The sequence below is a fragment of the Mytilus californianus genome, unplaced genomic scaffold, assembly GCF_021869535.1.
Source record: "Mytilus californianus isolate M0D057914Y unplaced genomic scaffold, xbMytCali1.0.p SCAF_6, whole genome shotgun sequence".
NCBI lineage: Eukaryota > Metazoa > Mollusca > Bivalvia > Mytilida > Mytilidae > Mytilus > Mytilus californianus.
Window position 1 is genome coordinate 73,073,561 of NW_026262712.1, and position 16,814 is coordinate 73,090,374.

Here is a 16,814-nt window from a genome sequence, read left to right on the forward strand (position 1 = left end):
CTTCATGGTCCTCATGCCTGTCAGACAGTTTTCATCTGACATCGACCTCATTTAATAGATCAGTGAACTTGGTTTGGTCAAGTCCATATATCAGATACTATAAGCAATAGGTCTAATATATTTGGTGTATGGAATGATTGTAAGGTGTACATGTCCAACTGCCATGTGTCATCTGACCTTGACCTCATTTTTCATGGTTCAGTGGTTGAAGTTAAGTTTTTGGTGCTTTGGCCTTTTTATCTAATACTATATGCAATAGGTAAACTATATTTGGTGTATGGAAATATTTTACGATGTACATGTCAGTTTGGCAGGTTTTATTTGACCTTGACCTTATTTTTACGGTTCATTGCTCAGTGTTAAGTTTTTGTGTTTTGGTCTATTTTTCTTAAACTATAAGCAATAGGTCCACTATATTTGGTGTATGGAATGATTGTAAGGTGTATATGTCTGTCTGGCAGGTATCATCTGACCTTGATCTCATTTTCATGGTTCATTGGTCAATATTAAGTTTTCCTGGTTAAGTTTGTTTCTTAGATACTATAAGCAATAGGTCAACTATATTTATAGCATAGATTGATTGTAAGATGTACATGTCTGTCTGGCATGGTTCATCTGACCTTGACCTCATTTTCATGGTTCATTGGTCAATGTTAAGTTTTCCTGGTTAAGTTTGTTTCTTAGAAACTATAAGCAATAGGTCAACTATATTTTGTGTATGGAATGATTGTAATTATATAAGGTGTACATGTATTTCCGTTTGGTTTATCTAACCTTGATCTCATTTTCTTGGATCATGTTAGGTTTATGTGAAACTTGTAGTAAAGCTTTATATTTAGGACTATCAACATAAAATCAATGGTCAGTAAAGCAGGCAAGACATTTTAGCATGTGCACTCTTGTTTTATTGACAACATATCTCTATCGTTTGGAGAGCGTGTTCTTCAACATGCAATCGACATTTCTAAGGGAACACACTGCACCATGATCCTCTTCTTGCCGAATATATCCTTTATACTTATGAGGCAGACTTCCTACAGGAGCTTTTCAAATAAGATGCGGGCATTAAATACGTTTCGCTATATAGATGATATTCTTCCACTGAATAATTCAAATTTTGGTGACTATTTTAGAAGCATTCATACCACTGCCGTTGAAATAAAGATTTCAGTAGATACTGCTTCATATCTTCACCTTTCTCGAGAATTGACCACGGTTGGAAACTAATGTTTAGAACAAAAGAGAGTTTTGTTTTTATTTTGCCATTATAAACTGTCCATTCTATGTCGCAACATTACAGCATCGCCTGTATGTAGAGTATATATCTCCCAGTTGATAAAAATGTTTAAGGACTAGCGTTTCCAATCACCATTTCTTTGATAAAAGGTGATCGTAAACGTAAACGTAAACTTACGATTTCAAAGAAAAAAGTGGGCTTTCCTTGATAAAAGAAAGCTTTTGAACCAATTATCACTTCGAATTTGGCCTTTCTAATTTTTTTGATTCGAGCGTCACTGATGAGTCTTGTGTAGATGAAACGCGTGTCTGGCGTTCAAATAATAAGGCTGGTATCTTTGATGATTTTGTTTCTCTCGAAAGTTTTACTAACGCCATTAAGATTTGGTTTACATTTATGGAATACCTGTGTCACCTTCTTTTGGTTTTTGATGGATTTTTGTTGCTTTTGCTTCATTTTCAGTGTTGTATTTCGTACTATTCTGATTGTCAACGTCCATGTAGTTTTTACAAGCAACAGTCTTGTCCGTTCTTGATTCTGAAAAACCGTGTTAACATTTCAAACTTTCTCGTTCGGTCAAGTAGTGGCGTAAGAGAATTAACATGACCGAGAGTTTATGCATTTTGTCTAACGGTAAGATAAGAAACATTGACCTTTCCGATATTGTGTGATGGCGTTTCACCATATATTACTCAATAAAGTATTTAACAGGAGAAACACGGCGGGTGTCATCAGTAGAGCAGAAATGTTTGAAACAACCGAGTTACATTCGGTTTTTTTTTGGGGTACGTGTTTTTGACTTGTTTTGTCTTTACGCCGTTTTTTTTTTTTGTTGCCACGATGTTGTTTGTTTCAATTATACTTATGGTATTTGATTGGTGTCTTCTCACTCCTTTTAAAATATTGTACAGCCCTGTACTTTTCAGTACAAAAGACCCTAGACTTTCCTTAAAAATCAACATAAGTAATATATTGTCTAATCACTTGTGACCAGAGAAACTTTGAAATTAAGTCTTGCCAATGCTTAAAAATCAATCTGATTTGTTGATATAAATTTCATTGGCAGTGCTGGAGTCGGTTTCACAAAAAAACTTACGACTAAGATTGATCGTAAGTCATGAACAATTCAGTATACTTACGACCAATCTTGGTCGTAAGTTTTATTTATGAAACCGACTCCAGAACTTCATTATAGATTTTACTTCGTCATTGATTTGGTCTTCCAACTGTTTGTATCCTAGCGCTACTGATATATTTTATGTAGATGAAATGTATGCATGGCGTGCTTACTTATAAGTCTGGTATATTGAGTTTTTAGCAATACCAAAATTGTCCGAAAAAAGAGTTGTACAACCCACACGAACCTTCTTTTATATTACAAGGAAACAGTAAGAATCATTAGAATGTGTTGACGACTTAAAACATTTCTATTAAACCTTCTGTATATACGTATAAAACAAATATATTTCGAATAAGGAGGACATTTTCTAGTACATGCATCTTTGGCTTCATTTCGTTTTTAAATCGCAAGCAGATCATCATCTTCTTCAATAACATTATAAATCCAAATTCGTTAAACAAATATATTTGTTATCCAGATAACAGAAAGGTGACAGAAACCGAACTTTTCTACTGATTCCTAAGATATCTAGCTTTGTGATGCATGCAAAGCAGAAAATCCCAAACCTGCTGATGCCCCTGGACATTTCACATTGGAATTTTAAGCAAATCCGATTGTTTTTGCTTCCATACTTGAAGTACTTGGGCCTCTGCTGCTTCAAACTACGTCGGTATCAGTTCTGATTGATATATGAAAATAAGAAGATGTGGTATGATTGCTAAGGAGACAACTCTCCACCAGAGACCAAATGACATAGATGTTAACAACTATAGGTCACAGTACGGCCTTCAACAATGAGAAAAACCAATACCGCATAGTAAGCTATAAAAGGCCCCGAAATGACAAATGTAAAACAATTCAAAAGAGAAAACTAACGGTCTGATTTAAGTACAAAACAATAAACGAAAAACAAATATGATAAACAGCAACAAACGACGACCACTGTATTACAAGCTCCTGACTTGGGACAGGCACATACAGAATGTAGCGAGGTTAAACGTGTTTGCTGGCGCAAAACCCTCCCTCTAACCTGTGACAGTGGTGTAACAGTACAACATAAGAGCACACTATAAAATCATTTGAAAAGGGCTTAACTCATCAGATCCGTACATCGCAGAAAAACAACTATCACAGACCGGACATGGCAAGGTATTTATACATCCCCAACAACAACAAAAAAGACACAAAGTACAAATTTTAGAGTACTCGCAGTTACTGAAAGCTAGTTCAAAGTTTGAGACCATTTTTCATATAACTATCAAATGTGGTTAAAACGATTTAAACCTGCCTTAGACGCTGCCACGTCCAGTCTGTGTTTATGTTTGATGTTTTGTATCGATCTGATGAGTTAAAGCCTTTTTCAACTGATTTTTATAGTTTGTTCTTATGTTGTGCTGTTGCACCACTGTCCCAGGTTAGGGGGAGGGTTGAGCGCTCACAAACATGTTCAACCCCGCCACATTCTTTATTTGCCTGTCCCAAGTCAGGAGCCTGTAGTTCAGTGGTTGTCGTTGGTTCATGTCTGTCATATTTGTTTTTCGTTAATTGTTTTGTTATAAATTAGGCCGTTAGTTTTCTCAATTGAATTGTTTCATATTTTTCATGTCGGGGCCTTTTATAGCCGACTATATGGTGTGGGTTTTTATCGTTGCTGAAGGCCGTACGGTTGCCTATAATTGCTTACATCCACTTTATTTGAACTTTGGTGGATACTTGTCTCATTGGCAATCATACCTCATCTCCTTATTTTTATATTAGTTATATTCAACATCTTTAAATAACATTAACGTTACTAATTTTATTGCATCAGATGCGCATTTCGACAACTAATGTTTCTTCAGTGATGCTCGTTACCAAATATACAAAAGTCTCAAACCCAATACAAACGTTGACCAAAAGAAAAGTAAAGCCAAACCAGTACAAATTAAACCGCGTACAAAACTTTTTCAAATGCAAACACCGCTAAGATGTAAATATTTAGGTCGACACATGTTAGGAATACTAATCGTACTCATAGTTTAAATCTGACTAAACTTAGAAAGACTTGGGTGCAAGTAGAACATACAATGAGTTCAGACATTGCAGAGTTTGCTGTTTTACCAAATGGAACGAAGTATCCTGTTATTGGGTTAGGAACCCATAATGTAACGGTAAGTATATCTGCGTCGGTAAATATTTGTGCAATGACTAATAATATTTCAAGTGTCAACATGATCAGATATAATTCTATTTATAGGTTTCTTTTATCAGTAAGCTTTGATATCTGTAGATGACATTTTTATCCCATCATATTTGATTTTGTTTCTTATTTTCCACAAGGACCATTTTGTCAAAATAAAAAAGAGATTTACAAGTAAAGTGTGGTTCGATTGACCACTGCTATCTCCCAAAAGCATAGAATGTTTTAAATTTTCATCATCTAATTGAACATTCCAAAATGTGAAAATATCTTTGATTTTACTAATGATTATTTTGGTTGTATTGCAATCGAAAAATAAATGTTGCAAATTTTCAGTATTATTGACCGTTTGGCAAATATGACATTTTCCGTTTGACAATTGCATTTTTTTAAGTCTACTTTCCGTATATATGATATTGTGAATGCATTTCCATTGAAATTCTTTTATTTTATTGGTGATATTAACTTTTTTCAGATTGTCCCATACTATTTTCCAATTAATTTCGTGCCCAAAAATTTCTTGCCATTTGTTTTGACATTTTGGATATATTTTCTGATTAATCGTGTCTCGAATATATTTGAGTTTCAATTCTTTATGTTTGATTTTTTTGTCATTTCTATCTAATATGAACATTTCATCAGAAAGTTTCAATTCTATGTTTGTTTTTACATTAATTTCATTATCAATTTCTAAAATTTGTAAGAAGTCGATTGGTATTGAACTTTTAACTCTTGAAAATTCCGATATACAGTTTCTTTTATCCACAAGTTTTTCAAATATAGAACAACAACTGTAAAATTCGTTGGTTTCTTCATTCCATATGTCTTTGATATATTTCATGTTACTTTTTAGAAATGAAGAAAAAAACAATGGCTTATTTTGGAATAAAATTTTTGAATTACCAAATAGTCTCATATTAAGTACCTCGTGCTTTGTTTTGGGATTATCTCCAATTTTTAGAAAATTAGACCATGTATAGACCATTTTCTGATAAAATAAAGGAATATTTTTAAGATTTAGTCCATTAATATTTGAACATTTACATAAAAAATATTGATCATTATACTTATTGTCAAATTGTCGAAGCCAATACTTGCTAATCGCATTCCAGCTTTCTAATGGTTCATGAAGAATGCGATAAAGAGACTTTATTTGCTTACTTCTAATGAATAATTCTATACTAATCATGCCCATTCCACCCTTTGTTATATCAAGACAACAAACCTGTCTTTCTATTTGGTTAACTTTCCCATCCCATATAAAATTCCAAATAATATTGTTTATTTCTTTTGAATATTTTTCAAGAATTCCCCGCATTTCAATTTCATAACTGCACATGGGCAATATGAAATTTTTTACTATTAAGGTTTTACCACTAAATGAAAGTTTCCTGCTTTTCCACACGTGGACACAGTTTTTAATCTTTTCTATAATGCTTTGCCATATAGCATCATTATCAATTTCATATCCGTGATTTACTCCGAGGGTTTTTACATTACCTGTAATCCATTTAATTTTATTAAATTTTAGTTTTTTCCTTCTAAGAGATCCTATAAGTAAACCTTTGGTTTTATCATAATTAATTTTAGATCCCGAAGCTTTTTCATATAGCGTTAGGACATCAAAAGATTTTTCTACTGATTTCTCATTTTTGTTAAAAAGCTGAGTGTCGTCAGCAAACATGCATAATTTAGTTTCTATACTTTTACCCCCCTCACCAGGTATCTTAATCCCTTCAATTTCCTTGTTACCTCGTATTGCACATGCCATTGGTTCTGCTTGCAAAATGTATATAAGGGGTGCTATTGGACAGCCCTGTCTGGCCGAACGAGTTATCGAAAAATATTTTGAAACATGTCCATTTGTTTTTATACAAGTTATAGCATCATAAAGTAACATTTTGATCCATTGTCTAAATTTTTCCCCAAAATTAAACTTTTCTAATACAAAATCCACCCAATCCCATTCAACTCTATCAAAGGCTTTTTGTTGATCAAGAAATATTATTATTCTTCGTTGTCAATATAGTCTATTATATCTTGAATTAATCTGTTAGCATCACTAATGTTTCTTCCTTTAACAAATCCTTTTTGATCTGGATGTATTATTTTTGGTAAGAATTTTTTCAATCTCATTGCAAGAAGTTTTGCTATGATTTTATAATCGGTGTTAAGTAATGTAAGAGGTCTCCAGTTTTTAATATTTTCTCTTTCACCACCCTTATGTAATAACGTAAGAACCCCTTTATGTTGTGATTTACTTAAGGCATTTTTATCAAATATTTCTTGAAGGAGTGTAAAAAAATCATATTTTATTATATCCCAATAAAAAATGTAAAATTCAGATATAATGCCATCCTCACCTGGCGATTTGTTAGTCTTTAGATCTTTGAGCACTTTTTCTAATTCTTCCATATTTATTTTACTTTCAAGCATCTCCTTATCGTCGGAACTTACCTTATTTTCAATAAATTGGCAAAGCTTTTCACCGCACTGTTTGTCCCACCCTTCAGAAGTAAAAAGTGTGGAATAAAATTGTACTTGTTCTTTTAATATCGAATCAATATCATATTTATACTCACCCGTTTTTGTTTTTATACGATTCCACAATTTGTTTTGACCATTTTTCTTTTCTAAATTAAAAAAATACTTCGTAGATTTTTCACCTTCCTCTGCCTATTTAATTTTTGCTCTGATTTTCGCAGATTCTGTCAAATTTGTATAAATATCCTTAATTTCGCGTTCAATTTCGGTTATTCTAGAATTGATGATATTTGTTTTTTCCTCTACCAATTTTAATGCTTCAAGTCGTTTTTCTAGTTGTTTAATGTGATTGTTATTATATAAGCAATTTAGTGTTTTACTAACATCAATTGTTAGAAATTTTATTTTACTTTTGGTTATATCCCACCATTCTTGTATATCATTATATTTGTCTTTACTATTTTTCCATCCTTCCCAAAAGACTTTAAAGGCATTTGAAAACTGTTCAGATTTAATTGTATTTAAATTCATAATCCACATACCCGGCCCTCTTTCTATATCATCTAGCTTAATTTTTGATGTAACTATTTCGTGATCACTAAACGGGAAATGTGATATACGAGTGTTAAATATTTTACTATTCAAAGATTTGCTGCAGAAAATAAAATCAATACGAGACTTCGAGTTTCCTCTCTGAAACGTATAACGTTTTGTATCTGGAAATCGAGATCTCCATACATCATCTAATTCATATCTCAACAAAAGATTTTTTAATTCTGTTGTACCGACGTCATTATTTTGATGTGATGGCATTCTGTCTAGTTTTTTGTCTAAAGTACAATTAAAGTCTCCTAATAATACGGTGTAGTGTTCAACGCTATCATCGTCATACATTTTATTTAAATTACGCAAATTTTCGTAAAAAGTCTTTCTATCGGAACCGTTGTTCGGTGTATATACATTAACAATATGATATACAGCATTATCTCTTTTTATGTCACACATTTGACATCTTCCGTTTTCATCGTGATTAATAAAAGTTACATTTTCGGAAAATTTCTTTTGCAAAAGGAATCCCACTCCCCTTGAATCAGAAGTTCCACAATTCCAAACGGATTCACCTCCCCCAAATTTTTTCCAGTCATTACCCCAGTTATCAATATCAGATTTCGTACAGTGTGTTTCTTGTAGACAAATGATATCAAACTTTTTTGAAACCAACCAATTAAAAATCACATCTCGTTTTATATTGTTTCGTAAACCATTTACATTTATTGAAGCAATTGACAAAGACATATTAAGTTCGAATAGGTTTTTTTCCCTTTCTTTCGTCATTTAAATGTTTCACTTGAATGCTTTGAACCTGGTTATGTCTATTCGGTAAAATAAACTTAACGGATCGTTCATGTGTATACCTGTGTGTAAACAAATCAGGTAAAACTTTAATTATTAAACGTCGTTTTAAAACCGTAATAGGTCTAATAAACCGATACTTATTCATGTTCTCCATATATAACATTACAATTTGGTACATCTTAGCAATTTTTGCACTTTTTGCAGTATATAGATATAGGCATATAAACGAAATACTTCTAAATAAAATATACATACGAAAAATATGTTTAAAAAAGTGGACATGATATTTACAGTGATACATTTGTGTTTTTGTTTTTGTTTTTTTTTTTTAAATATTTTGTTTTTAACAGTAAAATCAGATTAAAATAGTCTGAGTGTTTATTTACATGGTTTAATCATGATCTATGCATGTCTCTTTTCTTGATACTTTGGATGTCCGGTCTGCAGATGTTGGAGTAGTTTTGTCACTCCTGTTGCGTTTGCGATCAACCGGAGTGTTTGATACGGTTAAGTTCGTATTTGGGCTATGAAGAAACTCACAAAGTTTACTGTTAATTCTTTGTGCGCCTTCTGTGCTGATGTGTACACCGCTACTGTCATTTTTATCAAACAACGCTCTGATTACAGCTCCGTGTTTATAAAATTGATCATTTATATCAACAAATGCTACAGATTGTTCTCGAACACAAAGTTTTTTCATGAAACTATTTACATTTTTGGTCGTTTCATTTATTTTCTGAAATTGAGCGCCGTTGCCTTTACGCGGTATTATATTGCAAAGGCCTATTTGTGCCTCTGGAAAGCTAGACTTCACACGATTGACAGCGCTTGTTACAAGAAGGTTTATTTGATCAGAGTCACTTTTATTTCTACTTATGTCATTTGTGCCTAGACAGATAACAATCTTTTCAATATCTTTGTTTTCAGTTTTTTGAAAAGCTAGATCAATGTTTTGTTCAATTTTGTCAAAGGATCATCCAGATATTGAGGCGTTTACTAACGAATCGTCGATATGTCCGAGCCTAATACAATTAGATGCTCCAAGGAGAACACACACTGTCTCTCTTCCACAATTTGCGTTGTCTGATGAGATGGATTCTTCGTCGTCTTCGTCAGTGTGAATGTTTTCTGTATTGTCTTGTCTTCCCTCTAATATTTCAGGACCATAACTGCCCAATTCCTTTTTTTCTGTTTCCTGTTTGTACTGCTCACAGTCTCGTCTGGCGTGACCTTTGACGTTACAGTAGGAGCAGTATCCTTCACTTGTACAGGCGTTAGCTACGTGACCTATACCACAACAATTGTAACATCTGTTTTGATTCATGATACTTGGTTTGTCCTTACATCTGTATGAAGGATGACCTGTGATATGACAGTATATACATGGAGTGCGATTGTTATCAGCAAAAAGTCTTACTTCAAAACGACCAAATGATGTTCTATTCGGGAGCACTGCATCACATTCCAGAATATCAATATACCGAGACCCATTTTCGATGTTTGTGCCTTTGATGACGCCTCGTTTTATAGAGCCTGGAACTACTTTACCAAATCTAAACATCTGAGTACAAATGTATAAGTTTTCTAGTTCGTAAGGTGCGTCTTTTATTGTTACATGAGTAATTAAACTCTCTACTTCATAAAATTTAATAGATCTGTCTCTTAGCGTTATGCCTTGAGCCGCTAGCCTGTCTTTTGTTTCAGGGTTTTTTAGAGTTACTATACAGTCTTTTTCAGTGATTTGAATTGATAACACATCCTCAATATTAATTACTTGACCTATTTCTGACAAAACATCATCATGCGATATCCCTTACTGTACTGTACTAATATATTTAATGTGGGATTTGTCAGTTAAAAATTGACATGGAAAAGTCTCGTGTGTTGTAAGGTTAGTTAGCATAACCTCACAGATTTCTTGTTGAAAACAAGATATACGGCCATTCAATGAAATTTACAATACGACAGACACGAACAAAGACAAACTAGCAATTTTAATCCAAATGTTTGGTTGAAATGTTTCACCCAACAAGGAAAGTGAGGGGTTCAAAATCAACCAAAGGCTACGAATGAGTCTGAAATGACAACGAAGAATGACGGTCGACAAATGGAGACACAAAGGCCACACCGAGCAGGCAGGTTGAAGTCGGGCCTTGAAAAAAGTATTCAGCGTATCAGTTCGGAGAAAGAGACATTCCGGTCAGATATGGGATTTACAACATGCAAACCCCCGCCCCCAAAAAATTACGACCGTTTTTCATTCAACATGTTCATTTAATGCTCAATAATTCTGTTTAAAATCTTTGTTTCTAATAGCAAAAAAGTGGACAAGATTACCGTTATTGTTTTCAATCCAGATACGGCCAGAATTTTTGTTTAAGGAAAAAATCAGGGTCAGAATTTTTTCTCTAAAATATCTCAGACTGCCCCCTCAAATCAAATGGTCCGTACCATAGATTTTAAATCTATCTAGAGCTTACTGACTGGGGATTATTATTCAGCAGTGTTATTAATGGGCTGGGGCGTGTGGGGTTAAACATGTTTTCGTAGGTTAATAATATTGCTGTGAACTTTTTTTTTTCTTGAGAGTGTAATAGAGAATTACTTTCTGTTTGGTGGAATTGTGAAATAGAAGTCAATACGTTCTTGCTCGATCCTTACTCGCTTTGAAGGTGTCATGCTTGTCATCCTCAGCCTAAGCAATGTGTTACTGTAATTTGAATTTCAAAATGACTGAGTGACGTTTTTTCGACGCACTGGTCAACTCCACCGTAGCGAATCACATGACCTTGACATAATCAATAATATATTACAGTAAATACGAGATAAAAATATCTTTATAAGTAAAGAATTGTCGCATAAAAATTAAATACGCGGGAAATGGCAAAGTTCACGAAGTCAAGTCTGATTTATAATCATTTTACCTCTACGCCCCCCTCTGGATCCGCCACTGGATATGAATAGTTATGTAATACCGGTCAGAATTTCTGAATGAGTATACTAAACAAGTAATAGCTTTTCTAAAAAAGCTAGCTTCCTCTTAGCTGATGAAAGTGGAAAGTGTTCTCGCTTTGTAGATTAATTCATTCAGAATAGCCTTGCATATAAGACCATATAAATCAGCGGATTTTACCAAACACGTTATGAAGCAGTATACCGTTCCATGTTGGGTGTCAAATAAGGTCCTTATATCGTACTAATCCTTCAAAGCTTAACATACTGGATTGACATAATCTTTTGTGAGAGACCGTTCTTTTAAAATGCCAATAGTATTTTCGTATTTGAAATTTATAATTTTCTTTTGTTTCTCTTTCTCTCATATAGCATATATATATATAGTATAAATGGTCAATAAACCTCAAAACAACTATTCAATTCTTTATCAACCAAATGTTTTACAACATATAGGTACATGTATAATTAATATATATACTAAATATAGATTACAAAAATATACGATCATGACAGAACAGATAGAAGAATTAAATACACATAAAAATAAATACCTATAAAGACTACCAGAAGTTTGTTCTTGACCCTCCTCATTGTTTTAAGTAATATTCATTGTTTGCTATTAAGATATTTTTTTTTACATGTATTCACAACTATTCTATATATCATAGCTAGACTTGGGAGGATTAAAAACTTAAAATAATGTAATGACATGTTCATTGTAGAAGACCGTAGATTGAATTTTAGAAGTAAATTGTTCTGTTTGTTGTTTAATTGGGTTGCTGTCTAAACTAATTACGTATTATTATATACTTCATATCTCCTTTAAAATCATTCATAGAAATTAAGCATTGCTGAAATATGATAGCATACATGTATAATTGCTTTCATCGTCTGAGAGTAGTTTTATATTCTTCTTATATATATATTTCCCTTTTGATTTTTTTAGTCTTCTGTTCTTCATCGTCTGCTATTTTGATAGTGAGAGCTAGAAAACGTTCAACCCCGCCCAAACCCTACCCTAAAGATCGGGGGTGGGGGGTGGGGGATGGGGCACTTATCATACTTATCATTTGTAGTGAGAGGTAGGGATGAGCAACTAGAATAGGCCTATTTTAAGCTTTTGATGAGGTCGAGAAATTTTGGTGATATTTAAGTCAAGGTTGAAGATTGAATCTGAAACTAATCAGATGACGATACTTTTTTTCAAATGCAATTAAAATCACTCTCGTAATTTGTCATGTTTGTCAAGCATGATGAAATAGCGTAACCATGCATCATAGCTATGTGTAGACATACTAATTGTAAAAAAAATATTTGATCTCTAGGGTATTTTCCTTTTACCAGACTGAGACATATATGTGCTTTTACCATAAAAAGGTCCCCCCACCCCCTTTCCGAGATAAAAATTCCTGTTCAAATTAATATTTAATCGAAAATATCTCTCTTTTAGTCATTTTTTTTATTATTGCTTTTGGATTATCTTACTAAGTATAAATATTTATAATCTAGGCTAAGAAAAAAGCACGATGTTTTCATAAGTATGGTTTCGTGTACAAGATGTACGTAACAGTGAGCGACTGGATAGAACGTTAAATAATCACACGTGTGTTTACAATATTTCAGGAGTTTCGGCTATTTATAGATAAGTGTTACCTGTGTACCGATTTGCATGATTGGTAACCAGGCAAAATCTAATTGCTAAAATAGAGAGTTCAATTCCGACACTTTACGGGATCAAAAGACATTTACTAGGTTTTGTCCCAACCAATCAACACAAGTTAGCTATGATAGAGCTGGGAACAGTACATACGTTCCTGGATAGAGTCAGCAATATCTTCCAATCAGATACTAGTAGTAAGAAGCATTCAGCCCGCAGACTGTCCATCGTTCAACTCTTATAACGTCTTCTCGGAGACGTTAATCACTTGCAAATTCGCCAAATACATTTTTGCAAAATTATAACGTTTACTTTTAAATAATTATAATTTTTAAGACAAATGCACAATAAAAACTGAATGTAGCGTTTAATGTTTTTTTGTTTTTTTAACTTTCTATCAGGGTGGACCTGGTTCAGTCAGGAAAGCAGTGAAGTATGCCATAGATATCGGGTACAGGAGTGTTGATTGTGCCTATGCATATGAAAACGAAAAGGAAGTAGGAGATGGTATACAGGCCAAGTTAGATGACGGTACAATTAAAGATAAAAAAGAAATGTTTATCACGACTAAGGTAGGACAGTAGCCATAACTTTGTCAGTTATTCTTGTCACCTTGGTATCTTTCGCCTCATTTGTCATATTTTCTTTCAAAATAAAAAAAAAAAGATGTGATGATCTCTTGTAATTATTTAGAAGGTTACATTATTTTTTAATACGGATTTAAACAACCGAAACATAAATGATGTATTGAGAAAAGAAATATATACGGTATAAAAAACCGTTTCATGCACACATTTTTAGATTGTTTCTAATAGTCCAAAATAATACATTTCCGACGAAATCTACCAATTTTCAAGCACCAAGCTTGCGGGTACTACAGTCTTCAAATGCTCCCGATACTTTTATTAGAACTGTTAACATTATTTATTTCATATAACTTTCCACTGGACGAAAACTTTTCAGCTATGGAACACACATCATAATCCACGGCATATAAAGGAAAATTTCCAGAAATCGTTGGATAATCTTAAAGTGAACTGTGTCCAGCTGCTGGTCATTCACTGGCCTATTTCACTTAAGGTAAGGATTGAAATGCTTTAAACATAATTTGTGGGTTTAACAGTTTCCACTGTTAGTAAAAAAAGGTTGTGGTTCTAAAAAAGGTGACTAGTCTAGACTAGGCTTAATGATTGTACCCAGCACAACAATGTTGTATATATGTGTGTGTGTGTGTGTGTGTGGTGATGGTGTGTGTGTGTGTTTTTTTTTTACTTTTTTCTTTAGAAGTTATGTCGGATTTCCTCTTTATTGCGTTCGTGTATTGGTTCTTGGATTTCGATTCCTGATTCCACTAGAATGCAATATGTTATTACATGCCACGTGCACGGTCCGAGGTTTGTCTGTCCGTGATTTTTGAAGATATACTTTATTTTGGATTTCAAATGAAAATAACACTTAATAAATGACTTTGCTATAAGTTCGCATATAAAGAGAGATACATGTTGGTATTACTGTTACTGTGTCTTAGGTTTAGAAACTTATACAAATGCAAGATATAGGGAAGGAGAAGAAGGATGTATGTTGATGTCAATAGGTCAGAAGTCAAAGTCACTGTTACGAATATTTTTTTTTTGGGAATACGGTTTATAGATGATAACTTGAGTTTCCCTTGATTATGTATAATGAAATTTGTACAGACTGAAGATACAGGAAAACAGAGGACGCCTGTGGTCATCCGGTCGACGATCAGGGTCACTTTTACAAAAAAGATTGATTTTTTTACCATTCATATTGAAAACTTTATAGAACATGTTTTATTTGTCCCTCCAAGCATATTTGTATTTTGAACCATTCCAATAAAACTGTTTTCTCTCCATAAATATGAAAATAGGGGCATCAGTTGGCAGTGCCAGCTTTCCAACTTTTCTGGAAGGACTGCGCTTTGACATCCAAAGGCACCAGCAAGTCCCCAAAAAAGGCCGTTGGTGCAATCTAGGACTTGGTCATAGTTACTAAAAATAGATGAAAAAATAAACCCACTTAATGAATGTTATAACATAGAAAAAAGCAAAGGTGAAATACAAATACAAACACAGTTACTTATGTCGTAACTATAATACCCGCCCTTTTCACGAATGTGACTTACCGAATTAGACTATTTACCGGATTTGTAATAACATAAGCAACACGACGGGTGCCACATGTGGAGCAGGATCTGCTTACACTTCCAGAGCACCTGAGATCACCCCCAGTTTTTGGTGGGGTTCGTGTTTCTTAGTCTTTGGTTTTCTATGTTGTGTCATCTGTACTATTATTTGTCTGTTTGTCTTTTTATTTTTGGCCATGGCGTTGTCAGTTTGTTTTCGATCTATGAGTTTGACTGTCCCTCTGGTATCTTTCGTCCCTCTTTTTTTACACATACGAATAAACAGTGTTTTCAAATATAAAACAAACAACAACAAAAATTACAAATACGAAGAACAGCAATCAAGAAAAGTTTTTTTTTATTTGTAATTCTAAATACTTTAAAATAAAATATATTGGAGAGAGAAACATGACCGTAAATATGAATGTTAATTGAGTTTCCATGCGAGTAAAAGAGTAAATGTCGATGAGATATGAAACTAACATGGCATTTAGACTTGAATATTAGTCTTCGCTGAAAGAAAACTGACCATACTATATGTCAAGCTCTAGATCTTATCTCTGCGTCCGAACTAGTTTTGAATGCATTGTTACATTGTTACCCTTCTGGACAACCAGATATCGCCCCCGGTTTTTCGGTATGGTTCTTGTTGCTCAGTCATTCTTTGTAGTATTTTTAGACTATTGTTTGTTTTCACGACGATTATTGTTTTCCCCATGGTGCTGTCGGTCTCTCTTTGAATAATGAATTTTGATTGTCACTTTGGTATCTTCCGCCTTCTATTTTTTCTGAAGTAATGATGGGTTGGTGTTTATCAACTACATGCAATAAATAGTGCTATATAAATATATACAATTATATGTTACTGTCAAATATTAAATTTGTATGGTTAGTTTTTTTCTAAAAAAACTCATTATGTTTTCTTCTCGGTACACCAGGCGTTGATTTGTACATTTGAGTTTACTTATTTTTGTACTTACCAGTACAGATTTACGTCGCTAAATTATGAATTAAATCATTTATTGCATCAAAGTATTTTTTAATGATAAATCAATTAAATTTTATAATATAAGCCTGGTATCTTTGGTGATTTTTTTTCTTCATTGTAGGACGGAGATGATTTGTTTCCCAAAGATAAAAATGACCAGATGATGTTTGCGAATCACGACATAATAGATACATGGAAGGTATGGTTCACTTTGCATACATTTCTAAGACACTCAGACATAACGATGATGATTTATGAATCTGATATTTTGGAATTATACTTATGAAATATACTTTATCATAGAAATATCTTTCTCTACTAAAATCAAAGAACCAGCTATCATATAACGTGAAAGAAACAATCCGATATATTGATTTAGAATGATTTATCATAGAAATATCTTCATCTTTTTAAAACAAAAAAACATTTTTTTTACATGATACTCATTGAAGAATTAAAAAAGTGGAAATAATGTTTTAAAGCCCATTTTCTCTTGTTTGGAAAAAATCTTAGAAGAAGAACATGTTTTATATCTTTTTCAATCTTTTGCGATGAATCGATATACACATTTCACATACTTTTATTTTCATATCTTACGGTCATAGATATATTTTAATCATCACTCCCATATATATTAGTATATCAAATATCTTTTAACGCTTTTAAAAATAATTCAAATATCGAGGATTATT

General features: G+C 33.1%; 3 protein-coding genes across 7 annotated transcripts in view; 2 read left to right on the forward strand and 1 right to left on the reverse strand.

Annotated features, from left to right (window-relative positions):
* LOC127705886 (vesicle transport protein GOT1B-like) overlaps positions 1 to 16,814 on the reverse strand; it is a 145,278-nt gene that overhangs the window by 49,155 nt on the left and 79,309 nt on the right. The gene's annotated exons all lie outside the window — the stretch shown is intronic.
* The window catches only part of LOC127705875 (1,5-anhydro-D-fructose reductase-like), a 139,019-nt gene that overhangs the window by 18,431 nt on the left and 103,774 nt on the right, over positions 1 to 16,814 (forward strand). The window lies entirely within an intron of this gene.
* LOC127705877 (aldo-keto reductase family 1 member B1-like) overlaps positions 4,358 to 16,814 on the forward strand; it is a 147,978-nt gene continuing 135,521 nt past the window's right edge. The window contains exons 1-4 of the mRNA XM_052210239.1: positions 4,358 to 4,507; positions 13,390 to 13,560; positions 13,952 to 14,068; positions 16,244 to 16,321. Of these exons, the coding sequence (XP_052066199.1) occupies positions 4,424 to 4,507; positions 13,390 to 13,560; positions 13,952 to 14,068; positions 16,244 to 16,321 (450 nt within the window). The 5' untranslated portion in view covers positions 4,358 to 4,423. The remainder of the gene's footprint in view (positions 4,508 to 13,389; positions 13,561 to 13,951; positions 14,069 to 16,243; positions 16,322 to 16,814) is intronic.